This window comes from Triticum dicoccoides, chromosome 3B (genome assembly GCF_002162155.2).
Source record: "Triticum dicoccoides isolate Atlit2015 ecotype Zavitan chromosome 3B, WEW_v2.0, whole genome shotgun sequence".
Classification (NCBI taxonomy): domain Eukaryota; kingdom Viridiplantae; phylum Streptophyta; class Magnoliopsida; order Poales; family Poaceae; genus Triticum; species Triticum dicoccoides.
Genome location: NC_041385.1, coordinates 845,925,439 through 845,952,715, shown reverse-complemented (window position 1 = coordinate 845,952,715; position 27,277 = coordinate 845,925,439). Strand labels below are relative to the sequence as shown.

The window sequence follows — 27,277 nt, the reverse complement described above, 5'->3', positions numbered from 1 at the left end:
CGATGAGGGGCGGGGGCGGCGACGTCGATGGGGACGGCGTCGATCGGGGCAGGGCGGCGCGACGGAGGGAAGAAACAGAGAGGGAAAGTGATTTTTTCAACTGTTGTATATATAGGATGGACCTTTAGTACCGGTTGGTGCCACGACCCGGTACTAACGGTCTGTTTTGGCCAGGCCAAGCGGCGGGAAGCGCCCCCCTTTAGTACCGGGTGGTGGCTCCAACCGGTACTAAAGACCCCCCCCCCTTTAGTACCGGTTGGTGCCACGACCCGGTACTAAAGGGGTGCGCTGGCGCAGTGCGGTGCGGCAAGTTTAGTCCCACCTCGCTAGTCGAAGGGCTACCGCACTGATTTGTAAGCCCCAGTGCGGTAGCTCTCTCGAGCTCCTCTCCTAAGCAGGCCTACTGGGCCTACCTGTTAAGTGCTGCCATGTGGGCCTACTGGGCCTTTGCGGGCCTGCATCCTGGCTCAACAGAAGGTTGTGTTTCTAGTCGTATGCAGGCCGCTTTGGCCCAGTAGGCGGGCTTTTTATTTTTTTGCTTTATTTATTTTTGTTTTATTTATTTTTGAGTTGTTTTTTGCTGTATTTAGAGTGTCTTTCTGAATATTTTTTCTTTAGGTACAAAAAATTACGGACTTTCTGTTAGTGCCGGTAGTTTTCAAATTTGAATAGTTTAAATTTTGAATTATTTGATATTTGTGTGAATCACTAGTTTGTGAATAACTTAACTTTGAAAAAAGATTTTTCAGTGATTCTTTTTTCTTATGTTTAATATAATTGTGTTTTATCATTATATTCAATTTGGTAATGCTTAGGTTATTTAAAAATGAAATGCCTTTGTAACAGATGAGTTTTCGTCCGAAACTCTGATACTTCAAAAGAGATAGTAAATGCATGAAAGAATTTGTTTGCACATAAAATTTCTTCGCGTTTCAAATGCCAAAACACATAACTACCCTAACTATTACAGAGATTCCCTCCTGGGTGTTAAACACAGAAGAAAGTGATGATAGTGAAGCCGATCACATCCCGGATCTTTGGGTGTGAAACTTCTTCTTCGCGTGTGTCCCTTTGCACCGTAGCCATGGAAAATCTTCATCATTTAACTGGATGCTCGGGTCAATATTCACTGCGAATGGAGCAATTTCATCAAACTTTTCGTAATCTTCTGACATGTCTGTCTTGTCATCCACTCCCACGATGTTTCTTTTCCCTGAAAGAACTATGTGGCGCTTTGGCTCGTTGTATGATCCATTCGCTTCCTTATCTTTTCTTTTCCTCGGCCTAGTAGACATGTCTTTCACATAAAAAACCTGCGCCACATCATTGGCTAGGAAGAATGGTTCTTCTGCATACGCAAGATTGTTGAGATCCACTGTTGTCATTCCGTACTACGGGTCTTCCGTTACCCCGCCTCGTGTCATATTGACCCATTTGCACCGAAACAAAGGGACCTTCAAACCACCTGCATAGTTAAGTTCCCATATGTCCTCTATGTAACCATAATATGTTTCCTTTCCCGTGTTGGTTGTTACATCAAAGCGGACACCACTGTTTTGGTTGGTGCTCTTCTTATCTTGGGCGATCGTGTAAAATGTATTCCCATTTATCTCGTACCCTTTGAAAGTCATTATATTCGAAGATGGTAACTGGGACAGCGAGTATAGGTCATCTTCAATATCGCCATCGTGCATGGCACGTTTCTGCAACCAACCGGCGAAAGTCCTCGTTTGTTCACGTGTAATCCAGTCGTCAGACTTCTCTGGGTGTTTGGAGTGTAGAAAGTTCTTGTGTTCCTCCATATACGGAGCCACCAAGGCGGAATTCTGTAGAACTGTGTAGTGTGCTTCAGTGAGAGAATGCCCGTCCATACATATTATTTGATCCCCTCCTAGCGTACCTTTTCCATCCAGTCTGCCCTTATGCCACGATTCAGGAACACCAATCGGCTTAAGGTCAGGAATAAAGTCAATACAAAACTCAATGACCTCCTCATTGTCATGGCCCTTCGTGATGCTTCCTTCTGGCCTAGCACGGTTATGAACAAATTTCTTCAAGACTCCCATGAACCTCTTAAAGGGGAACATATTGTGTAGAAATACAGGACCCAAAACGTTAATCTCTTCGCAAAGGTGAACTAGGACGTGTGTCATGATGTTGAAGAAGGATGGTGGGAACACCAACTCAAAACTGACAAGACATTGCACCAAATCATTTTGTAACCTTGGTATGATTTCTGGATCGATTACCTTCTAAGAGATGGCATTGAGGAATGCACATAGCTTCACAATGGCTAATCGAACGTTTTCCGGTAGAAGCCCCCTCAATGCAACCGGAAGCAGTTGCGTCATAATCACGTGGCAGTCATGAGACTTTAGGTTCTGGAACTTTTTCTCCGCCATATTTATTATTCCCTTTATATTCGACAAGAAGCCAGACGGTACCTTCATGCTGAGCAGGCATTCACAGAAGATTTCCTTCTCTTCTTTGGTAAGAGCGTAGCTGGCCTGACCCTGATGTATGTCGTCTTTTCCGTGCATACATTGCTGGTCCTCCCGTGCCTCTGGTGTATCTTTTGTCTTCCCATACACGCCCAAGAAGCCAAGCAGGGTCACGCAAAGATTCTTTGTCACGTGCATCACGTCGATTGCGGAGCGGACCTCTAGGTCTTTCCAATAGGGCAGGTCCCAAAATATAGATTTTTTCTTCCACATGGGCGCGCGTCTGTCAGTGTTCTTCGGAACAGGTTGTCCGCCAGGACCCTTTCCAAAGATTACCTTCAAATCCTTGACCATATCATGTACATCGGCACCAGTACGGTGGCGAGGCTTCGTCCGGTGATCCGCCTCACCTTTGAAATGCTTGCCTTTCTTTCTTACGGGATGCCTGCTCGGAAGAAATCAACGATGTCCCAGGTACACATTCTTCCTACAACTCACCAAATATATACTGTTAGTATCATCCAAACAGTGCGTGCATCCGCGGTATCCCTTGTTTGTCTGTCCTGAAAGGTTACTGAGAGCAGGCCAATCATTGATGGTCACGAACAGCAACGCCTTTAGGTCAAATTCTTCCTGTCCGTGCTCATCCCACGCACGTACACATGTTCCATTCCACAGCTGTAATAGTTCTTCAACTAATGGCCTTAGGTACACATCAATGTCGTTGCTGGGTTGCTTAGGGCCTTGGATGAGCACTGGCATCATAATGAACTTCCGTTTCATGCACAACCAAGGAGGAAGGTTATACAAACATAGAGTCACAGGCCGCGTGCTATGGTTGCTGCTCTGCTCCCCAAAAGGATTAATGCCATCTGCGCTTAGACCAAACCATATGTTCCTTGGGTCACCTGCAAACTCCTCCCTGTACTTTCTCTCGATTTTTCTCCACTGCGAACCGTCAGCGGGTACTCTCAACTTTCCGTCTTTCTTACGGTATTCTCTGTGCCACCGCATCGCCTTCGCATGCTCTTTGTTTTGAAACAAACGTTTCAACCGTGGTATTATAGGAGCATACCACATCACCTTGGCAGGAATCTTCTTCCTGGGGCGCTCGCCCTCGACATCACCAGGGTCATCGCGACTGATCTTATAACGCAATGCACCACATACCGGGCAAGTGTTCAAATCCTCGTACGCACCGCGGTAGAGGATGCAGTCATTAGGGCATGCATGTATCTTCTGCACCTCTAACCCTAGAGGGCAAACAGCCTTCTTTGCTTCATACATACTCTCGGGCAATTCGTTGTCCTTTGGAAGCATATTGTTTATCATTACCAGCAACTTTCCAAATCCCTTGTCAGATACACCATTCTCTGCCTTCCATTGCAGCAATTCCAGTGTGGTGCCCAACTTTTTTTTGTCAGCTTTGCAATTCGGGTACAACAATTTCTTGTGATCCTCTAACATGCGCTGCAACTTCTTCCTCTCCAAATCACTTGCGCGGTTTCTCTTTGCATCGGCAATGGCCCGACCTAGATCATCAGCGAGCTCATCTGATGCCTCTTCTTCAGCTTGTTCCCGCATTTCCGGCTCAGCTTCTTCCTCCGTTGTTGTATCATCGTATTCAGGGAACCCATGGCCAGGATAGATGTCGTCGTCCTCTTCTTCTTCATTGTCTTCCATCATAACCCCTCTTTCTCCGTGCTTGGTCCAAACATTATAGTGGGGCATGAAACTGGACTCAAATAGGTGGACGTGAATGGTTCTTGACGTAGAGTAATTGCGACCATTCTTACAGCCAGCACATGGACAAGGCATAAAACCATCCGCCCGCTTGTTTGCCTCAGCGGCAAGGAGAAAAGTATGCACACCATTAATGAACCCGGGAGAGCATCGGTCATCATACATCCATTGTCGGCTCATATCTTCATTATACACAACACCTAATAGACCAAATTAATACAAGTTCATACATAAAGTTCATATACAACACTTAATTAAATGCAACAAATAACTCTCTAGCTAAAGAATTTAAATGCAACAACAAATGCGATCAAGATCGCAACTAAGGTAACATATGATCCTACAGCATAATGATACCAAGCCACACTATCAATGGCATATTTTCTAATCTTTCTAATCTTCAACCTCATTTTCTCCATCTTGATCTTGTGATCATCGACGACATCGGAAACATGCAACTCCAATTCCATCTTCTCCCTCTCAATTATTTTCAATTTTTCTTTTAAATACTCGTTTTCTCTTTCAACTAAATTTAACCTCTCGACAATAGGGTCGGTTGGAATTTCCGGTTCACATACCTCCTAGATAAAAATATCTATGTCAACTTGATGGGCATAATTTGTCATAAACACGAAATGCAACAACTAGTTTTAAAAGAGAATATACCACATCAGAATCATAACAAGTACGAGGGCCGACGGGGATGGATATCAAAACCATGGCACTATGTATAACAAACAACGTATGGGTAAGACAATTATATGAGTAACTATATATCCAAATCACACAAACATCAATTTGGTAATGTAAAACATTCATGAACAAGAGCCTCACCACAAGGTGGTGCCGGCGACGGGACGGTGCGGGCAATCGACGGTGGTTACGACGGAGATTTAGAAGGCACTAAGTAAACCACACCTACATATGCAAACTAAGTGTTATTTTGACCTCAAATTGCATATAAATCAAATACTAGCAAATATAATTCCTCCCAAATTAATCACTATACAAAGCATTGCAAGAGCTAATCTAGCAATGAGAGTTGAAAGGACAAAGTTGCTAACCTTTGTGATCATTTGAATGGATGGGGGCCTTCAAATCTTGACAAATTTTGGGCAAAATTTGTGAGGAGCTCGAGGAAGAGAGGGGAAGAACAGAGGAAAGTGAGGGGAAAGGGGAAGAACAGAGTGGCTCGGGTGGACGAAGGGTTTATGTACGTCGACCTTTAGTACCGGTTCGTGGCACGAACCGGTACTAAAGGTGCTGGACGGGCCCTGGACTGACAACATCCTGCCACCACTCTCTTTAGTACCGGTTCGTGCCACGAACCGGTGCTAAAGGCGTGCCACGAACCGGTACTAACGAGAGCGGCCGGCTAGCCGTTGGAACTGGCACTAATGGACACATTAGTGCCGGCTCAAAATCAAACCGGCACTAGTGTGTCTCAGATTTGCCCCTTTTTCTACTAGTGTATGTAATGTTGATGTAATGATATCCACCTTGCAAAAGCGTTTCAATATGCAGTTCTATCCTTGATGGGACCTTCGAGTCTCTTTAAGATAGTATCGCATATTGGGCGTGACAAGTTGGTAGCAGAGCCTCAACCGACCATAGGAGCCCCCTTGATTGTTGGCCATTGTTGAGTCTAGAAGAAAACTATTTTGAGTCTTAGGATTATATATATCAGAGAGTAGGATTCTTTTTACTCCTCAACCCACTTCGTCGTTCTGGTGAGGACTCTCGACATAGATGTTTTGCCTTTCATCTCCTCAATTTTTCACAAAATTTTTTTTAGGATCACGCGGGTATCTTGGGATCGTTCCGATATTCTTATGACGAGAACATTGTTCTTGGTGCCTCCTGACATTTAGGGGTTGTGGCAGTGTCCCAGGGAGTTGAGCTCCGAGGTGTTGTCGTCATAATTTTATCGTTGCAGTTCTGGAATACCTGAGTTTTGCCGACATCGAAAATCTCTTTTATGCAGTTGTTGGTGAGATAACCTCGACGCCACCCAGTATTGGGGAGTTCGGGAGTATTGCTATAGCTCGTATAACGGATGCTTTTCGAAGGTTGAGGTACACGATTTCCAGAGTTTTCTTGGTTATGTGTTGACGGATGGATACAGCTGGATGTAGGGATTGTTAGTTTGGGTGAGATATATTGCTTCCCCTGTATCCCCAACACCAGATTGCACGACCAGAAAGTTTCGGGAGTTTTATAGGTGGGAATTCAAGTAGCTCCTAGTACATCTTTCCGACAGATGCATGATATGGGATTGGGTAAATCTCTATCATATGTATTTGTTCCGGCTTATTCTGCAAGCCAAATCCTTTGTTTTGTTTTATTTGTGGTATTCGAGTTGCTTCGAAGTCAAATGTTAAATCCATACCTTTCCTAAATGGTGTTCTCATATTTCTATGGGAATACTAATCCTTCTTGACCATTGAGGTTGTCATGTTAATTATTTTCCAACCAGCGTTCTTCTCTTCAAGTGGATCCGATCATTTCAACATTCGCGAGATCAATTCTAAGTTTGCTCAACAGCGTTTCTTCCATCTTCCCCAAGTTGCCTTTGTTTTCCCGCCCTCCCACCCTTTTCTTCAAGGACTCAGATATCTTAATCAAGTATCCATCTTATGGATGGGAAGTCTCCCCATTCTTTTCCGTCAATGTTCTTATCCGATGATTCTTAGGAAGATACTAACAGAGCTTCAAGTCTATTATTCTTTGTCTCTTTTCTTCTCTGGTGGATTGATTTCAAGCTTCGGCGTTGATTATATCTCTTTTTTTTGTTTCACATATCTTCCCATGTGAATTTCTTATCCAAGGCTCTCTTATTTATTCACCTTGCCCAGTTCATATCCGGAGTGTTGAAGATATCTTGGAAGATTCATGTTTCCATTCTCAATCCGTTCAAGTTATTTTGAGGTTGTTATCTCATTCAAGCCATTTAATTCAACCGGTGCAATCCCCCCTTTCAATCAATCGTTCAATGGTGTATCTTTTAGTGGGCCCTAACCCACAGGTCTTTTCCCAGGATCTTACCTGACTCTTCTAATTTTCTCGGAGCTATTCTCAAATTCATTTCAAAGTTTGATGTAAGAATGAATCATCATCAGTCAAATGTCCTTCTCCAAGATCGCATTCAAATTCTTTCCATCGTTGGTTCAACCTTTCTATTATTCATTCCGGAGTGCCTCAACAATTCTTGAGGGTGGTTCTCATCATCTTTCTCAACATTTGAAGACAGAAGAGTTTTTTTCCTCCAAATCTTATCACTTCTTCCAAAGATGCGTAGTTCAAGCTTGATGCCACCCTCTCATAATTGTTTTCGATTGTGACAATTCTTTCCACCCATCCGGAGCACTTCATGAGTTGTTTCCATTTTATTCCTACGAAGGCCATCATTTCAGGATTATTCATTCCAGCTTTCAGCTCTCGTTCTCCAAATCTTACCGGTGCATCGTTCAAATAACCTCTAGTCAGTTCATGGCCTCTTCGTTCTCATGTATCTAAATCCCCTCAAGTATCTTCATTCGTTTTCCAATTCTTCCCGGTGAATTGTGCCTTTACTACTTTCGTTTTCAATTCTTACGGTGGCCCGTTCAAGATTTCTCTTCCTTCGTCATCGTATCAATTCATTCATCCTTTCGTTTGTTTCAATCCCACCAGTGGTTCCATCAATACCTTCTCAAGTTTGCACTATATCTCTCTTAATCCTTTCTACGAGAATAAGTAGTATGCCAAATCTGTTGTTTGTCATCAATTTAAATTGGTGAAGGATACGCATAACATAATTCTTATTATTGTTTCATCCAAGTGATCTAGTTTCCTCTTTCAAGAGTTGTTCATCATGTCATTTTTCTCGGTTCGAAGTGTTTCATCTTTTGTTTTCCGGAGTTCCAAGTTTTCCGCATTATCTCGTCGCGAAGATCCATCTAAATCATTTCAAGGCTTGAATCCTATTCTTTTCATCCCTTTGTTTACTGGAGGCTCTACATGGTGGTTCGTCAAGGATTCCTTTCATTCTTCATTTGTTCTTCAAGATTTGTCTCGAGGTGATGATCCGCCAAGCTATACTCAAAATTAAACATGGTGCTCAACACATGTTTTGTTTGAGGCGTTCAAGCATTCTTCATCTTGCATTCTGAAGAGCAATTCCTTCTATCTTATCTTTCGAGATGGTGTTATGTCATCCTTGACAATTTCTCTTCATGTTTCATTATTCACAAGTTGTCAAGAATGAGATATTTTAAAACAAGCATTTTCTCTTCGATCATGAGTTGTTTCAACCCATCATAATTGCTTCGTTGGAAGTTATCTTATGTCATATTTCACCTTAAGCCTTCCCTAAGGAATGTTCTATTGTGGTGATTATCAATGGTCCAAGTTATCTCTCTATTATCTTGGTGGAAGAAGTTTTTCATCTCGTTGGTGTTATCAATTATATTATTTGTTTCCGTAGTGGCAGAATTTTGGCTCAATTTTGAGAAGCTTTCCATAAGCCCACTACAAGCTTATTCATTTCGTTGTTGGTTTTCCAACAACCCCGTTGTAACCTTCTTGGAAGGGTGCTTTCCAAGTTCTCTTGTGGCAAAAGTTGTCATTTTCTTCCCCATCCCTTTATCCCAACGATCTATCTTCTATTCTTTCTTCCGGAGGCATTGTAATGTTGCTCTTTTCACTCATCATGTCGAATTGTCAAGGTCATGTTCTTTTCATGCTTATCCATTTAACTGGAGTGTTGTGTCCTCATTCAAGTTCTTTCATCTTATCAAGTTTTGCCTCTCTTTTTCAAACCTGAGTGCTGTCTAAAATCCTTCTTACCCATTGTGTCATTCTTTCAATAGTTCCAGAGGCATTGTGTTGTTGATTTCATCAAGTATCATCCCATCTTCTCAAGTTCATGTTCTATTCCTTCCATGTTCAACCGGAGTGCTGCCCAAATTCTTCCTGTCTCATCTTGTTTTACCCGGAGTGGTTTCGAATTCTATCTTGTCCATTAAACTCTTGATTCATGTCTTTACAACCTTCAAGTTCCCGTAATGTTCCTTGTTTCCATTTTCTACCGCTCTGCTCTCAATTGTGTTCAACTCCGTTGTGTTATTTCTTTCAACTTTTCAACCTCGCAAGGTTCTTTGGTTTCACTCATTTGTCGAAGAAGCAACTTAGTTTTACCTCTTCTCTTCCTCTTCCGTTTCTCTCCTGTGCCATCCTAGATCTCGGGACGAGATCCTCTTGTAGTGGTGGAGTGTTATAACACCCCGGATGTAACTTTCCATTTATGTAACTCCAACTCTTGCCATTTCCGGGTATGTGTTGTGATTTTCCTCCGTGGTTGGGTTTTGTCTTTCGTTTTGCATTTTGTTCGTGTCATGCATCTCATCTCATAGCATCATGCGCATTGCATCTGCATGTTTTCAAAAAGCTTGCATCTGTTCATAGTTGCCGCGTTTCCCCCTTGCCTTTGTTATCCCTTTCGAGACCAACCGTTCATTCGTTGTCCGACCGTTTGAGCCTCTTTGCATAGCTACCGACCACCTCCGCAACCTAGTCCAAAAACTTCTCCCGGACCCGACTCGGGCTGTCATGACCAATGGATCCGGATCATCTCCAAACATCTCCATTTTCTTATTTGGACTCCCTACCTATTTATTTCTCGACCTTTCGATTACGATCGGAGGGACCAAATACCCCTACCAAAAAAACCACTTGCTATTTAAAGACCAACCCTAAAACCTAGGGGAGTTGTCCTATCTGTCCCATCGCAGCGCCGCCACTCCACCAAATCCTCTTCAGGATCTCCCGTGCCCGATCCACCCAACCAGCCGCAGCCTCCTCCTTCCTCGATCCAAATCCAACGAGCCCACCCGCGTCCGAACCAACCAGCACCGATCCTCCCCTGCCCGAGCTCCTCACCACGCCACCGGAGCCCCAAGCCGCCAACACCATCGCCGCCCTGCTTCCTCTGCATCCCTTGCTTCAGGTCGAGCAGCGCGCCACAGCGCTCGACCGCGTGTTGACTGCGCCACCTCGCGCGTGGGTCGCCTGCTGGCCTCCAGATCAGGTCCAGCTCGCCTCGCCTTCTTGCTGCTTTCTCCACCGACCTGGGCTTGGCCCATGGGTAAGCAGCCCCTCCAGCCCCTCTCATGTACACTGCTGGCCCAATCAGTTTCGGCCTGATTCATGTTTTTTTTCGCGGAACGATTTTAGCTAATTATCCAGAGTTTACGGTTTTACAGAAAAAACCCTAAGCATCATGCATATAATAACTCATGAACCGTGCATCGGATTAAAATGATTTAAACATGTAAAATGCTTAGAACTTTGTGTAGATTAATAATATGCCACTTTCATCCATGTTTAAAATGGTTAAAATGCTGTTTGTTTAAATTTGCTCAAATGCCATGTTAAAATGATTTATTTCATAACTAAATAACCGTAGCTCGGTTTTAAATAAACTTTATATGTAAATGGGGTGGAAAAATGCCTAGTTTAACATGGTGCACTTTATTTTCCTGTTTAAAAACATTAAAATATGGTTTAGGGAAGAACAGTACCAAATATAAAATATGCACATGGGGATTTTTCGGAATTGTTGTATGTTGTTCCGGCCTCATTTAAACTTGCCTAGATAGTTAGTTTGCTTATGTTTCACCTCTTGCCATGTTTATCAATATTTAATATTGTTGAGTAGCTTATAACAAGATTAAACTAAATAATTGATGTGGTGTTTCGTCAATATGTTGCATATTGAGCTCCACTTAACTTGTAGTGTTGTTTGTACACTTTGCCATGCCATGCCTCATTAAACCGGACATGCATCATACTTGATTGTGCATCATGCCTTGTTTATGTGATGGTTGTTTACCATGTTGTTTGCTTCTTTCCGGGTTGCTTCTCTCGTTAGCTTCAGTTTCGTTCCGGAGTTGTGAGGATTCATTCGACTACGTCTGTTTGTCTTCTTCATGGACTCGTTCTTCTTCCTAGCGGGATTTCAGGCAAGATGACCGTCACCTTGGATCTCATTACTATCACTGCTATGCTAGTTGCTTCGTTCTATCACTATGCTGCGCTACCTATCACTTGTTCTTCAAGCCTCCCAATTTGCCATGTCAGCCTCTAACCTTTTTCACCCTTCCTAGCAAACCGTTGTCTGGCTATGTTACCGCTTTTGCTCAGCCCCTCTTATAGCGTTGTTAGTTGCAGGTGAAGTTTAAGATTGCTCCATGGTGGACAGGATTATGTTGGGATATCACAATATCTCTTATTTAATTAATGCATCTATATACTTGGTAAAGGGTGGAAGACTCGGCCTTATGCCTGGTGTTTTGTTCCACTCTTGCCCCCTAGTTTCCGTCATACCGGTGTTATGTTCCTTGATTTTGTGTTCCTTACGCGGTTGGGTGATTTATGGGCCCCCTTGACAGTTCGCTTTGAATAAAACTCCTCCAGCAAGGCCCAACCTTGGTTTTACCATTTGCCTCACCACCACCTACTTTTCCCTTGGGAGTCGCGCTCTCGAGGGTCATCTTTATTTAGCCCCCCCGGGCCAGTGCTTCTCTAAGTGCTGGTCCGAACCATAGCCCTTTGCAACGCCCCCTCAGGGAAACTTGAGGTCTGGTTTTAGTTGTACGGATTGCTCATCCGGTGTTGCCCTGAGAACGAGATATGTGCAGCTCCTATCGGGATGTCGGCACATCGGGCGGTTTTGCTGGTCTTGTTTTACCATTGTCGAAATGTCTTGTAAACCGGGATTCTGAGACTGATTGGGTCTTCCTGGGAGAAGGTATATCCTTCGTTGACCGTGAGAGCTTGTGATGGGCTAAGTTGGGACACCCCTACAGGGTATAAACTTTCGAGAGTCGTGCCCGCGGTTATGTGGCAGATGGGAATTTGTTAATGTTCGGTTGTAGATAACTTGACACCTGATTCGAATTAAAACGCATCAACCGCGTGTGTACCCGTGATGGTCTCTTTTCGGCGGAGTCCGGAAAGTGAACATGGTTTTGGGTTATATTTGACGTAAGTAGGAGTTCAGCATCACTTCTTGATCATGGCTAGCTTCACGACCGTTCTGTTTGCTCTCTTCTCACTCTTATTTGCGTATGTTAGCCACCATATATGCTTAGTCGCTGCTGCAACCTCACCACTTTACCCCTTCCTTTCCCATTAAGCTTTGCTGGTCTTGATACCCATGGTAATGGGATTGTTGAGTTCTCGTGGCTCACAAATTACTACAACAACAGTTGCAGGTACATGTTATGCGATGATCATGACGCGAGAGCGATGTTTGCTTGTTTTGGAGTTCTTCTTCTTCTTCTTCTTCGATCAGGGGATAGGTTCCAGGTCGGCAGCCTGGGCTAGCAGGGTGGATGTCGTTTGAGTTACTGTTTGTGTTTCATCCATAGTTAGATGTTGATCTTATGTATGGTGTGTTGTTGTATTCATGTGGCATTGTATGCCCCTGGTATGTATCCCCATCTATTATGTAATGTTGATGTAATGATATCCACCTTGCAAAAGCGTTTCAATATGCGGTTCTATCCTTGATGGGACCTTCGAGTCTCTTTAAGATAGTATCGCATATTGGGCGTGACAAAGCGGAAATGCCCTGAATATTTGGTGGATAAGAAGGATGGCAAAGTGAACAAGGGTATATTTGATATACAGGTTATTGATGTGTACCTTACTAGTGTTTATAGTAGCCCTGAGTATTTGATACTTGTTCGGTTGCTAAGATTAGTAACTTGAAATAGGAGTTACAGAATAAACAGAGGCTAGTTGAGGGTGAAGTGACGATGTGTCTTGGAAGTGGTTCCAAGATTGATATGATCATCATCGCACACTCCCTATACTTTCGGGATTAGTGTTAAACCTAAATAAATGTTATTTGGTGTTTGCGTTGAGCATAAATATGATTTGATCATGTTTATTGCAATATGGTTATTCATTTAAAGTCAGAGAATAATTGTTGTTCTGTTTATATGAATAAAACCTTCGATGGTCATACACCCAATGAAAATAGTTTGTTGGATCTCGATCGTAGTGATACACATATTCATAATATTGATGTCAAAAGATGCAAAGTTGATAATGATAGTGCAACTTATTTGTGGCACTGCCATTTGGGTCATATCGGTGTAAAGCGCATGAAGAAACTCCATAAAGATGGATTTTTTGAATCATTTGATTATGAATCATTTGATGCTTGCAAACCGTACCTTTTGGGCAAGATGACTAAAACTCCGTTCTCCGGGACAATGGAACGAGCTAGTGACTTATTGGAAATAATACGTACTGATGTATGTGGTTCAATGAGTGTTGATGCTCGTGGTGGGTATCATTATTTTCTGACCTTCACAGATGATTTGAGCAGATATGAGTATATCTTCTTAATGAAACACAAGTCCGAAACATTTGAAAAGTTCAAAGAATTTCAGAGTCAAGTGGAGAATCATCGTAACAAGAAAATAAAGTTTCTACTATCTGATCATGGAGGAGAATATTTGACTTACGAGTTTGGCCTTCATATAAAACAATGTGGAATAGTTTCACAGTTCACACCACCTGGAACACCACAATGTTATGGTGTGTCCAAACATCATAACTGCACTTTATTGGATATTGTGCGACCTATGATGTCTCTTATCGGTTTACCACTATCGTTTTGGGGTTATGCATTAGAGACAGTTGCGTTCACTTTAAATAGGGCACCATCAAAATCCGTTGAGACGACAGCTTATGAACTGCGGTTTGGCAAGAAACCAAAGTTGTCGTTTCTTAAAGTTTGGGGCTGCGATGCTTATGTGAAAAAGTTTCAACCTGATAAGCTCGAACCTAAATCGGAGAAGTGCGTCTTCATAGAATACCCAAAGGAAACTGTTGGGTACACCTTCTATCACAGATCCGAAGGCAAGATATTAGTTGCTAAGATGGATCCTTTCTAGAGAAGGAGTTTCTCTCGAAAGAAGTGAGTGGGAGGAAAGTAGAACTTGATGAGGTAATTGTACCTTCTCCCTTATTGGAAAGTAGTTCATCAAAGAAGACAGTTCCAGTGATTCCTACACCAATTAGAGAGGAAGTTAATGATGATGATCATGAAACTTCAGATCAAGTTGCTACCGAACCTCGTAGGTCTTCCAGAATAAGATCCGCACTAGAGTGGTACGGCAATCCTATTCTGGAAGTCATGTTACTAGACCATGATGAACCTACGAACTATGAGGAACCGATGATGAGCCCAGATTCTGCGAAATGGCTTGAGGCCATGAAATCTGAGATGGGATCCATGTATGAGAACAAAGTGTGGACTTTGGTTGTCTTGCCCGATGATTGGCAAGTCATAGAAAATAAATGGATCTTCAAGAGGAAGACGGACGCTGATAGTAGTGTTACTATCTACAAAGCTCGACTTGTCGCAAATTTTTTTTCGACAAGTTCAAGGTGTTGAATACGATGAGATTTTCTCACTCATATCGATGCTTAAGTCTGTCCGAATCATGTTAGAAATTGCCACATTTTATGAAATCTGGCAAATGGATGTCAAAATTGCATTCCTTAATGGATTTATTAAAGAAGAGTTATATATGATGCAACCAGAAGGTTTTGTCAATCTTAAAGGTGCTAACAAAGTGTGCAAGCTCCAGCAATCCATCAATGGACTGGTGCAAGCATCTCGGAGTTGGAATATACGCTTTGATGAGTTGATCAAAGCATATGGTTTTATGCAGACTTTTGGAAAGGCATGTATTTACAAGAAAGTGAGTGAGAGCACTACAGCCTTTCTGATAAGTATATGTGAATGACATATTGTTGATCGGAAATGATGTAGAATTTTCTGGAAAGCATAAAAGGAGTGTTGGAAAGGAGTTTTTCAAAGAAAGACCTTAGTAAAGCTACTTACATATTAAGCATCAAGATCTATTGAGATAGATCAAGACGCTTGATAAGATTTTCAATTAGTACATACCTTCACAAGATTTTGAAGTAGTTCAAAATGGAACAGTCAAAGAAAGAGTTCTTGCCTGTGATGCAAAGGTGTGAAGTTGAGTAAGACTCAAAACGCGACCATGGCAGAAAATAAAAAGAGAATGAAAAGTCATTCCCTATGCCTTAGTCATAGGTTCTATAAAGTATGCTATGTTGTGTACCAGACCTATTGTATACCTTGCTCTGAGTTTGGCAAAGGAATACCATTTTGATCTAAGTGTAGATCACTGAACAGCGGTCAAGAATATCCTTAGTGAGGACTAAGGAGATGTTTCTCGATTATGGAGGTGATAAAAGAGTTCGTCGTAAAGAGTTACATCGATGCAAGCTTTTACACCGGTCCAGATGACTCTAAGTCTCAATCTGGATACATATTGAAAGTGGGAGCAATTAGCTAGAGTAGCTCCATGCAGAGCATTGTAGACATAGAATATTTGCAAAATACATACGGCTCTGAATGTGACAAACCCGTTGACTAAACTTGTCTCACGAGCAAAACATGATCATACCTTAGTACTCTTTGGGTGTTAATCACATAGCGATGTGAATTAGATTATTGACTCTAGTAAACCCTTCGGGTGTTGGTCACATGATGATGTGAACTATGGGTGTTAATCACATACAGATGTGAATATTGGTGTTGAATCACATGATGATGTGAACTAGATTATTGACTCTAGTGCAAGTGGGAGACTGAAGGAAATATGCCCTAGAGGCAATAATAAAGTTATTATTTATTTCCTTATTTCATGATAAATTTTATTATTCATGCTAGAATTGTATTAACCGGAAACATGATACATGTGTGAATACATAGACAAACTGAGTGTCACTAGCATGCCTCTACTTGACTAGCTCATTAATCAAAGATGGTTATGTTTCCTAGCCATGGACAAAGAGTTGTCATTTGATTAACGGGATCACATCATTAGGAGAATGATGTGATTGACTTGACCCATTCCGTTAGCTTAGCACTTGATCGTTTAGTATGTTGCTATTGCTTTCTTCATGACTTATACATGTTCCTATGACTATGAGATTATGCAACTCCCATTTACCAGAGGAACACTTTGTGTGCTACCAAATGTCACAACGTAACTGGGTGATTATAAAGGTGCTCTACAGGTGTCTCCAAAGGTACTTGTTGGGTTGGTGTATTTCGTGATTAGGATTTGTCACTCCGATTATCAGAGAGGTATCTCTTGGCCCACTCGGTAATACACATCAATATAAGCCTTGCAACCATTGCAACTAATGAGTTAGTTGCGGGATGATGTATTACAGAACGAGTAAAGAGACTTGCCGGTAACGAGATTGAACTAGGTATTGAGATACCGACGATCGAATCTCGGGCAAGTAACATACCGTTGACAAAGGGAACAACGTATGTTATTATGCGGTTTGACCGATAAAGATCTTCGTAGAATATGTAGGAGCCAATATGAGCATCCAGATTCCGCTATTGGTTATTGACCGGAGACGTGTCTCGGTCATGTCTACATAGTTCTCGAACCCGTAGGGTCCACACGTTTAAAGTTCGATGACGGTTATATTATGAGTTTATGTGTTTTGATGTATCGAAGGTAGTTCGGAGTCCCGGATGAGATCGGGGACATGACGAGGAGTCTCGAAATGGTCGAGACGTAAAAATCGATATATTGGACGACTATATTCGGACTTCGGAAAGGTTGCGAGTGATTCGGGTATTTTGCGGAGTATCGGAGAGTTACGGGAATTCGTAGTGGGCCTTAATGGGCCATACGGGAAAGGAGAGAAAGGCCTCAAAGGGTGGTCGCACCCCTCCCCATGGACTGGTCCAAATTGGACTAGGCAGGGGGGGGGGGGGCTTCCTTCCTTCTCCTTCTCCCTTCCTTTTCTACTACTCCAACTTGGAAGGGGGGAATCCTACTCCCGATGGGAGTAGGACTCCCCTATGGCGCGCCCAAGAGAGGGCCGGCCCTCCCCTCCTCTACTCCTTTATATACGGGGGAGAGGGCACCCCATGGACACACAACAATTGATCCCTTGGATCTCTTAGCCGTGTGCGGTGCCCCCCTCCACCATAGTCCACCTCGATAATATCGTAGCGGTGCTTAGGCGAAGCCCTGCGTCGGTAGAACATCATCATCGTCACCACTCCGTCGTGCTGATGGAACTCTCCCTCAAAGCTCGGCTGGATCAGAGTTCGAGAGACGTCATCGAGTTGAACGTGTGTTGAACTCGGAGGTGCCGTGCGTTCGGTACTTGATCGGTCGGATCATGAAGACATACAACTACATCAACCGCGTTGTGCTAACGCTTCCGCTTTCGGTCTACGAGGGTACATGGACACACTCTCCCATCTCGTTGCTATGCATCACCATGATCCTGTGCGTGCGTAGGAAAATTTTGAAATTACTACGTTCCCCAACACTCTGCTCCACTTTGGGCCCATGAGGCCCATTAACTCCCCGGGGGATTCCGGTAACCCCCCGGTACTCCAGTATACATCCGATAACCCCCGGAACCATTCCGGTGTCCGAATATAGTCGTCCAATATATCAATCTTCATGTCTCGACCATTTCGAGACTCCTCGTCATGTCCGAGATCATACCCAGGACTCCCAACTATCTTCGGTACATCAAAACATATAAAATCATAATATAACTGTCATCTAACTTTAAGCGTGCGGACCCTACGGGTTCGAGAACTATGTAGACATGACTGAGACACGTCTCCGGTCAATAACCAATAGCGGAACCTGGATGCTCATATTGGCTCCCGCATATTCTACGAAGATCTTTATCGGTCAAACTGCATAACAACACACGTTGTTCCCTTTGTCATCGGTATGTTACTTGCCCGAGATTCGATCGTCGGTATCTCAATACCTAGTTCAATCTCGTTACCGACAAGTCTCTTTACTCGTTATGTAATGCATCATCCCACAACTAACTCATTAATCACATTGCTTGCAAGGCTTATAGTGATGTACATTACCGAGAGGGCCCAGAGATACCTCTCCGACAATCGGAGTGACAAATCCTAATCTCGAAATACGCCAACTCAACAAGTACCTTTAGCGACACCTGTAGAGCACCTTTATAATCACCCAGTTACGTTGTGACGTTTGGTAGCACACAAAGTGTTCCTCCGGTAAACGGGAGTTGCATAATCTCATAGTCATAGGAACATGTATAAGTCATGAAGAAAGCAATAGCAACATACTAAACGATTAAGTGCTAAGCTAACAGAATGGGTCAAGTCAATCACAACATTCTCTAATGATGTCATCTCATTAATTAAATGACAACTCATGTCTATGGCTAGGAAACTTAACCATCTTTGATTCAACGAGCTAGCCAAGTAGAGGCATACTAGTGACATTATGTTTGTCTATATATTCACACATGTACTAAGTTTCTGATTAATACAATTCTAGTATGAATAATAAACATTTATCATTAAATAAGGAAATAAATAATAACTTTGATATTGCCTCTAGGGCATATTTCCTTCAACAAGGGCATGGGAGGTTTATATGCAAGCAACATCAGAGAGATCAAGGCGACATCAAGACAGTTTGCAGCTTGCTCCTTCATCTTTGAGGGACGCGATTCTAAGATCGAGGCACATAGCCTCGCCAAACATGCTTTAGGCCTTTCATTAGGACACCATCTGTGGCTCCTCGATGCTCCAGACCTAAATTGTATCCAAATGTATTTGGACTACGATCATTAAATAAAGTGTGTTTAGACTAAAAAAAAGGGTGTCGCAAGAAGCCACACATAGCCGAGCCCGAGTTGTGGATCAAACACTAACAAAGTGAAATGGGCTGGCCCAACTAGCTAGTTTGCCGGTTTTGTAAAGGTTCCAGTTCTGGTTTTGTCAGTTTTAGAAATCTTTTTGAAGGTTCTATCCAATGTTTTTGTTTTATTTATCAGGTTTATTTTTCTTTTTTCTTTTTTATTTACATTAAAAAAAATCAAATTTGTTAAAAGAAACTACCCTACCCAAAATTCCAAAAAACTTACACATTTTTTGGAAAGGCTCACAATTCCGAAACACATTCTTGTTTATATTAAAAATGTTAACGTTTTAACTGGATTTTGGAAACTTTTAAAAATATTCTAAATTTTAAAAAAATAATTACATGTTCTCTAAAAATGGTCGAGTTTTTTCTAATGTTTGCAAATTTTTGGAAACACTTTAATTTTTATTATAAAATATTTGTCATTCTAAAATAATTTTTTTTGCTGGACAACAAAATAAAATCGACTGAAAACTAGTTTTTTTTTTAAACAGAAAAAATAAGAACCGTACGCCACGCTTCTTGATACAGCAGCTGGCCATAATGGGCCGGCCAGCCTGTGCGGGAGGTCAACAAACCATTTCAGACGCAAAGCGGTCAGTTCCGGTTTTGGCCCAGCCGAACAGCGGTGACCAGCTAGGTTAGAGAGGGAGTGCGTGACCGAGTCGCCCTGCGTCTCTCCCGAACCCGAGCCTGCCCCGCGTCTCTCCCGCCGCCGCCGCCGCCGCCGCCGTCGCCGTCGCGTCCTCCACTCCCGGCGCCAATCGCTGTCCGTCGTCTGCCGCCCGCCAGTCGCCACGCCCGAAGCTGGACACCGCCGTTCGCCCCCCGTCGCGCTTGCCCTAGTGCCTCGCCGAGCACTCCGACGAGGTAAGCGAGCTCCTCCCTCCCTCCCTCCCTCTCTTCCCATTCCGAGCTCACACACGCACGGCGCACCGCTCGGCAGCGACGGACGACTGCATCTCGCTGGTTGCCACGCCCGTCTCTGGTGCCGCTCCTGCGCACACACACGGGGACACGGCCACGCGCGGTGAGCAGCACACCTGCACACGCCAGCACACGCACGAGCTGCTCCGATCCAAGGCGAGCCGGTCCAGGGAATCGGGGTTGAGTTTGGGTGGGATTGCTTGCCTGCATATACGTAATTCGATTTTCTGTTGAATTAGCTGTGATTTATTCTACCCTTGAACAAATTTCCTTACTAGTAAGTACTGTTCGATAATGTTAATTTTTAGCAGGTAGGGTGGGCAAGAAAGAGAACTTCCAAGACGAGGACGAGGAGGCCAAGGATTGGACGGCATCCACCATTCTCCCCACAGCAGATCCTCTTCATCTAGGCACACCAGTTTGACGGTCCCTGGGCCAAGGTGAGTTTGTCCTTCCCTTTCTCTTGATCATGTCCGTATTGCATTGCATCACACTAAATTCCAAAGTGAGTACATAGCTTCTGAGAAACTTGGGTTACAATTAAGTTACATGTGGGACACTCAACTTAGACTGCAGTTAACTGACTTTGACATTAATGTTGGCATGGGGCATGTTATTATTTTTAAGCACTTTTGGTACTGAATGCGTGCATTAAAGTAATCTGCACACACACAAAAGAAGCAAGGACGTATATTCTTCCACGTATTTCTGTTAGACTGCTGGTATTTCTTAGCATAGAGTTCCATTCCAATGTTCTCCGATTATTGTGAAACTTATGTATTTATTCAGAATTGTGCAATCTAAAGGTGTTTGTTTTTGCAATTCCAAGAACTGAGCCATATTTTTTTCTTGGAGCTCTAATCCTGAAAATTAAAGGTAGATAGTTCTTAATTCCTATGCACTCTTAACCATGCGTTAGGAGTGAATGAGTGTTGCAATTTGTTGTTGCGTTGGTTGCTTTTTATCTACAGAATCAATGTTCTCAGTTGTAGGGAAACTGATGGTACTAGGCTTTCGTCAGTTGCAGACTACACCAGGACCTCTGACTGCAGCTGGAAAATTGTCTGCCTGGATATTAAATTGGTAACGGAGAATTTTCCATCGTCAGTACAGTGCGGGGGTGCTACCATGTCTAACCTTGAAGACGAGGATCACCTGCTGGGTGCCAGCAGCAATGGAGGATGCGATGAGGTGTTGGTAGAGAATGTCAATATCCATCAACCGCAGGTAGCCCCAGTGTATTCCTACTTGATAGAAGTTGTTGCATTCTCCCACCAACTTCTCTTAGACTAGTTATATATAATGCTTGATGGTCAAGGAAATCACCTTTTGATCTTTAGTCATGTTAATATCTGAGCCTTTAAAATTCATATTAATTGGTTATGTGTGTTTGAGATGTTTGCTTCTTGCTCGGCCTAGATTTTTTGACATTTTAGATCTTTTGTGGACTGGTATTACCTGATAGCTAGCCACTAGTTTGTCACCATCGTACAACTTGAATAAGGTGGTTAAATATTTTTATCCTTTCTCCATTAGGAGGTCACGGCATCTGGTTCAACTCCTGGAGATATAGAAATGCAACATCTAGAGGTCACACTGTCCAGTGAGAATTCTCAGGCTCAAGACAGTCCAGAGTTCATGCGTTCCATGGGTAGGAGGCTGAGGGCTATAGATTTACTACCCAGGTGTCCGAATGGGCCGGTAGGTGATATTGATAAGAAAATGCTAGAAGCAGCCATGTCAGGTGATGTCCGGTTGTTGAGGAGCACTTGCAGCAGAAACTCTTGGAGTTTGTTTCAAACTACTCCACAAGGAAATAATTGTCTCCATATTGCTGCTATGCGTGGGCATCTCATGTTCTTCACCTCTGCTTGGCAGCTCCAGAAGCCACTTGTTCTTGCTGTGAACAGTAATGGGCAGACTGCATTGATGGTTGCTGTAATTCATGGGTTTCCTGATATTGTTACACATACAGTTTCACTTTTGAGAGGTCAACAAGTTTTGGAAGAAGCTCTATTGGTAGCCGATGATGCTGGATACAATGTGTTACATCATGCTATAAGATGTGGGTATCAGGACCTAGCACTAAAGCTGATTGGGGAAGCTCCCGAGTTGTCCAAAGCGATAAGCAGAATGGATGAATCACCAATGTATATTGCCACACTCAAGAATTACAAGGAAATTTTTGAGCAGCTTATCGTTATTACAGACTCTGCTGACTGCGGTCAACATGGCAACAATGCCTTGCATGCAGCTGTGAGAAATGGAAATGAAGGTAATAAAAATATGAAGTTTCTTTTGTCACTTCTTTTTTGCTCGTACCAATCATTAAATTCATTGTACTCATTACATTCCAAGTTGATTGCCGTCTTAGATGTGTTATGGAGTTTCCGACATGCTAGCTACTGACTATTGTAGAAAGTGCTGTGATAATATTTGTTCTATCTATTTGGCATGAATGTTAACACCATATGTTTTTTCTCATTGAAATTTCTCAAGTACCATTAACACCATACTTGCTGACTGAGATGTGTTATCCAATTAATGCTGCCTGCCTTAGAAAAATTGATGCTACTGTTTTGGATATTTTTGTATTTCAAGTCTGATAATGCCTTCTTCTTGCTGTTGATGTATTATGTGTACCGTTGGTTTCAGACATTGTGAAAACAATCATGGAGCATCGCCCATCGATGGCAAAAGTTGAGGACAGTGTTGGGATATCTCCAGTGAGATTGTCAGTGATCACTTGTAGAACTGAGGTTCTTCGAGTATTTCTGAAGACGGATTTCTTGCTTGGGTATGAAATTAGCAATGCAGGCCAACCTCTCCTTGTATCAGCGGCTTCGCATGGTGCAATTGATGTAGCTAAAGAGCTGCTCCTACATTGCCCTGACGCTCCATATGAGAACAGTACCACTGGAGTGACCTGTCTTCACGAAGCTATTGTTTCAGAGCACGAAGAGTTCTTAAACTTTATTATATGTGCCCCGCAGCTGCGCGCTCTCATCAACCTGCGTGACAAGGAGGGGAAGACAGCGCTTCATCACGCTGTTCTCAAATGCAGGCCTAAATTGGTTGGAAGTATATTATCCCACAAGGATATTGACATTTCTATACTTGATGAGGAGGGTCACTCTGCCGCATGGGAACTGAAGTATGCGTACAGCGAGGCGAAAACACTCGAATGGGTAATTTCTCTTATCCAGATCATTTAAATTTTTGTTGGAACATAGGTTTATTTTACCCATAGTTGTGTGGTTGACGGTATTGTTGACTAGATTAAGATATTGTATGATATGGATAAGTGTGATGGATCCTAATTGGCTAGTTAGTCCTGCTGTGTAAAACTTACTTGTGATCAATGCATCAAGGTGGCTGCGAGCTTCCATGTCAAAGCATGCCTCAATAAGATCCCCCCTTCCCCCTTTCATGGATCTCTTGTTGCCTCCTTTCCCTTTACCAGTGTTTTCCAACTTCTGGACATACCTCCACAAAGGCATCTTCTCATTATCATCTGCCGGAATGACATGAGCAGCAGCCAATACCTGTACTGCATTCATGGTGCCTCCTCCACTGCTTGCTTCACTTTCCAACGGAAGGAGAACTACTAGACATGGCCGATCTGAATGGTACAAAGAGATTAAGGGAACTGGTCAGAACAGAGAGCAGAAACAAAATAACAAACCGATCTAATCTTAAATCCTAAGCCTAAAGTACCTATGTGCACAGGTGCACTCGTGCAGAACGGATGTGATCACTAACTGCATGCCAGGTTACAGAACAAATCAATCTAATCTGAGTTCAGAACAGAAGTTACAGAACAGACTTGATTGGGAGAAGGCGTGCAGCCGGGAGGGAGACGACTCGACAAGGGAAGGCGAGAGGTTATGGGGTCGTGCAGCTTCAAGAGGGATTTTAACGTTGAAAGGAGGGTTTCCCGTATCCAAAATGTATCATAGCAGTATCCCACACGTATCAGGACTAGTTTACTTTCTAAAAATTTGAAAAATCAAAGGATACCTATCGAGCTGTATCCGGCAGTATCCTCTGTGTATCCGTGCAGGATGCCACCAGCCTTGCATTTGCAACAACACCGCAAACTAGTTCGGCCTGAATGTTGAACAGAGCAGGAACAGACTCCCTAAAACCCAGAGAAGACACTGAAACTCATAGATTCAGAAGAGAATTTCAAAGCCATAAGATACTTGAACAGACCACAGTTCAGAGAGGGCGAACAAAATTCAGTAATAAATATATGCCTAACAACGTAGGTCAGCTGCTATTGGCCGGTGGTTGAATAACTGTGAATGCTTGTTTTATGCATTGTGGTCCCTTTCAGTTACTCTTTATTGCAGGATGTTAAGTCTTAACATTTTTGGTGTCTTGCAGAATGAGATCTGCATGCTTCTTTCAAAGGCTGATCCTCGCGATAGCTTCTCCATCCATTTTTTGCAAAAGGAAGCGAGGATAAACGCAGTCAATGCATCTAGATTGGATTCAAAGTCATTGAGCAAGACCTACACAAGTAATACAGCGATCATTGCGACTCTTATCGCCACTATCACGTTTGCAGCCTTGTTCACGGTGCCCGGTGGCTATAGCTCAGACCCGGGAAGCGCAGGTCAGCCGGTTTACTCCAGGAGTCAGATCATATTCTTGATATCTGATGCACTGGCGATGTTCTCTTCTTTTTAGTAGCTTTTCTCTGTGTTCTTTATCGTTGGGGCGACTACAGATTCTTGGTGCATTATTTGGCTGTCACAAAGCTGCTAATGTGGGTCTCGTATGCGTTCACACTTGTAGCTTTCACTATTGGGATGTTCATATTGTTGGCGCCACATCACTTGTGGTTGGCCATTCTCATTCTTTGCTGTGGAGCTCTTGTCCCGCTGGCGACAAAGATTGTTGGTGAATGGCCTGTTCTAATGCTGATGCTGAGATCTCGGCTAGGTGGAGGCCCCAGCACCTACAGGGGTCAGCTCCTTGACATTGTTTGAGCAGGGTGTGTTGTTTTTTGGTCCTGGAGACTGGATGGATGGATGATGCTATTTGTAAAGTCATGTTCTAATGTATTACAAAATATGTTTGGATTATGTTATTATGGTTCTAAGTAATAACAAATACTATGTTTAATATTTTTCTTGCAATGGAGTATCATGCTTTGCTTGAATGAATGCTCTCCAACAGAGCGTGACTTTTAACGTTTTCTAGGACATTCTTTCACCATTTTCACTGCAAATAAGTTTGTTTTGTGCAAGTATCTATAAAACATTGCTATTATCATGCAGTATTGAGTATTGAACATCAAAATGCAGTGCCTGAAGTGTTCTTTCTTGTTTCCCGCGGGTGGGCGACTTAACTATTAAGAAACAGAGTTGCGCAAGTAATGAGAGACAGCGACCTACCTTTCCCTCGCCTACGTAGCCTTTTTTGTGACATCGAAAACAGTATGCAATGGTACTGCTGCAAAAGTGTCATGTATATGTAATAAGTATAATAATATTGAACAAAATGAAGATTGGCAACTAGATTAACTTAGGTTTCTCAGGTGAACAGAGATAGGCAACTCATGACACTTGCTTAAGCTGGTGGTCTAAGGGCATCTCCAAAGCAGACCCTTAAACCGTCTGTAACCGTCGAGACCACGTGGTCCAGCATGTTTTACCATCCAATGCGGGCCTGTATCGGTTCGTCGAGCGGTCCAGACGTATCTTTGCTTTGTGGGAGCCCGGACAGCTGCCACTTAGGACTCCGACACCCCCGACGCCTCAATCCTTCCCATTTTTCTCTCCTTGTGTTTTTCTCTCTTGCCTTCGCCACTGCTTCACCACCCCGATCGCCACGCCACACCCCTGTCGGAACTCAACGTATCCGTCACCTCCAGCGGTACACCCGGGTTCCACCCCGCTTCTCCGCCACCGTTCCACACCTCTCCTCTGACCGCCCCGCCATGTACCATCCGCTCCTACAATACTCACCATGCCCGTCAATTTTTCGGTGATCGCTCGACCTAATTTTTTTGTCCCTTCTTCTTTGAAGCAATGGCTCGTCAGACGAGGACTACACGGATGAGACGACTATGATGCAGGCAGTCCTTGAAGATAAGGAGCGTGGGAGGAGCATGTTCTCAATTTCAAGGTATCCATCAAGGGTCATCGAGTGCTCAACTTCAACAGGGCGCACGACCATTTGACGTTGACGAATGACTACTTTAACCCTGATGCCCTCTTCGCTGACAATTTTCACCGACGCTTTCAGATCCACAAAAATGTCTTTGATTGTTTGTACCATGGCGCCGAGTCCTATGATGACTACTTCATCTTGAAGAAGGACGTCCTGGGAAGGATTAAGTTCTCTGGTTACCAGAAGTGCATGGCCGCACTGTGAATGCTTGCATATGACACAACTGCTGATTCGTGGGACGAGTACCTACGGATGTTTGAGAGCACATGCAGAGATGCCATGGTCAGGTTTGCAACTATTGTGGTCGAGGTGTTTGGACCTCAACACTTGAGAGAACCAACTATGACAGACACCGAGAGGATCTTGGCATCTAAAGTTAGAGCACGTGCCAACACAAGTGGCTCTATGGTCATGCCACTCACAGGCATCACCTGCCCAATGGTCGTAGACAAGGGAATTGCAGCAACATCTAAAGGTCGGTGCTCCATGACTCTGAGAGGTAGGCTGTCTCCACAGGGTCATAGTGATGGATTATGGATGGGCTTAGGCCCATATAAGACACTAATCCCAGGTTAATCTTGAGGCCCATGTATGCGATGACAGGTAGTGGGAAGTTTAGTCTCACCTTGCTAGTTGAGGAGAGTTGAGACCCCTTTATAAGGGCTGCTCTACCACTTGCAATTGGGAGCTTGGGAAGAGGAGTGGTACACGCGCGCTCCTCCTCCTGCACCGCCGCCTCGCCACGCCTCGCCTCGTCAGGACGCGCCGCGGGTTGCGGGAATGAGCCGAGCCGGAGCTTATTTTTGCCCCTCAGAAACGAATTAATTAATCAGGGATTAATTAACGAGTCGCTAACAGGTGGGCCACTGTCCGAGACGTTGGACTGTGGACTGACTTGCGTTCCCGGGATTCGTCGACTCCGTTCGCGGGTGTGCGACCCTTCTCCGGGAACGACGACTCCCTTCCCGGGAGTGCATCGACTCGGTCGTGGGCCTCCGCCAGGCCCACGACTTCGGCTCTGTCCAGTGGAGTGACCTAGCTCGGTTCACTCACTCCCTCTCGCGTAACCTAGCCGTCATTTACTGTTCCTCACTCTGTGTTGCCTCCGACGACCCCATCCCGACGACCGCGTGCACGGTTGGTCGGGAGAGCAGGTGCCTCCGGAACCCTGTCGTTCGAGATCCTGCCCGGGAGAACGGC

At 43.7% G+C, this 27,277-nt stretch overlaps 1 protein-coding gene across 4 annotated transcripts; it reads left to right on the top strand.

Annotated features, from left to right (window-relative positions):
• Nucleotides 1-19,622: 19,622 nt before the first annotated feature.
• Nucleotides 19,623-24,990, top strand: LOC119278882 (ankyrin repeat-containing protein At5g02620-like). 4 transcript variants are annotated; one of them, XM_037560232.1, is made up of 6 exons: nt 19,623-19,837; nt 20,206-20,334; nt 20,922-21,121; nt 21,431-22,169; nt 22,550-23,082; nt 24,284-24,990. In XM_037560232.1, exons 3-6 carry the CDS (start codon nt 21,023-21,025, stop codon nt 24,587-24,589), a joined length of 1,677 nt encoding a protein of 558 aa, XP_037416129.1. In that variant the 5' UTR covers nt 19,623-19,837; nt 20,206-20,334; nt 20,922-21,022; the 3' UTR covers nt 24,590-24,990. The 4 variants fall into 4 exon arrangements, with proteins under 4 accessions (XP_037416129.1, XP_037416128.1, XP_037416131.1 ...); XM_037560231.1 differs by having other exon boundaries at nt 20,916-21,121; XM_037560234.1 differs by having other exon boundaries at nt 20,905-21,121.
• Nucleotides 24,991-27,277: the final 2,287 nt, after the last annotated feature.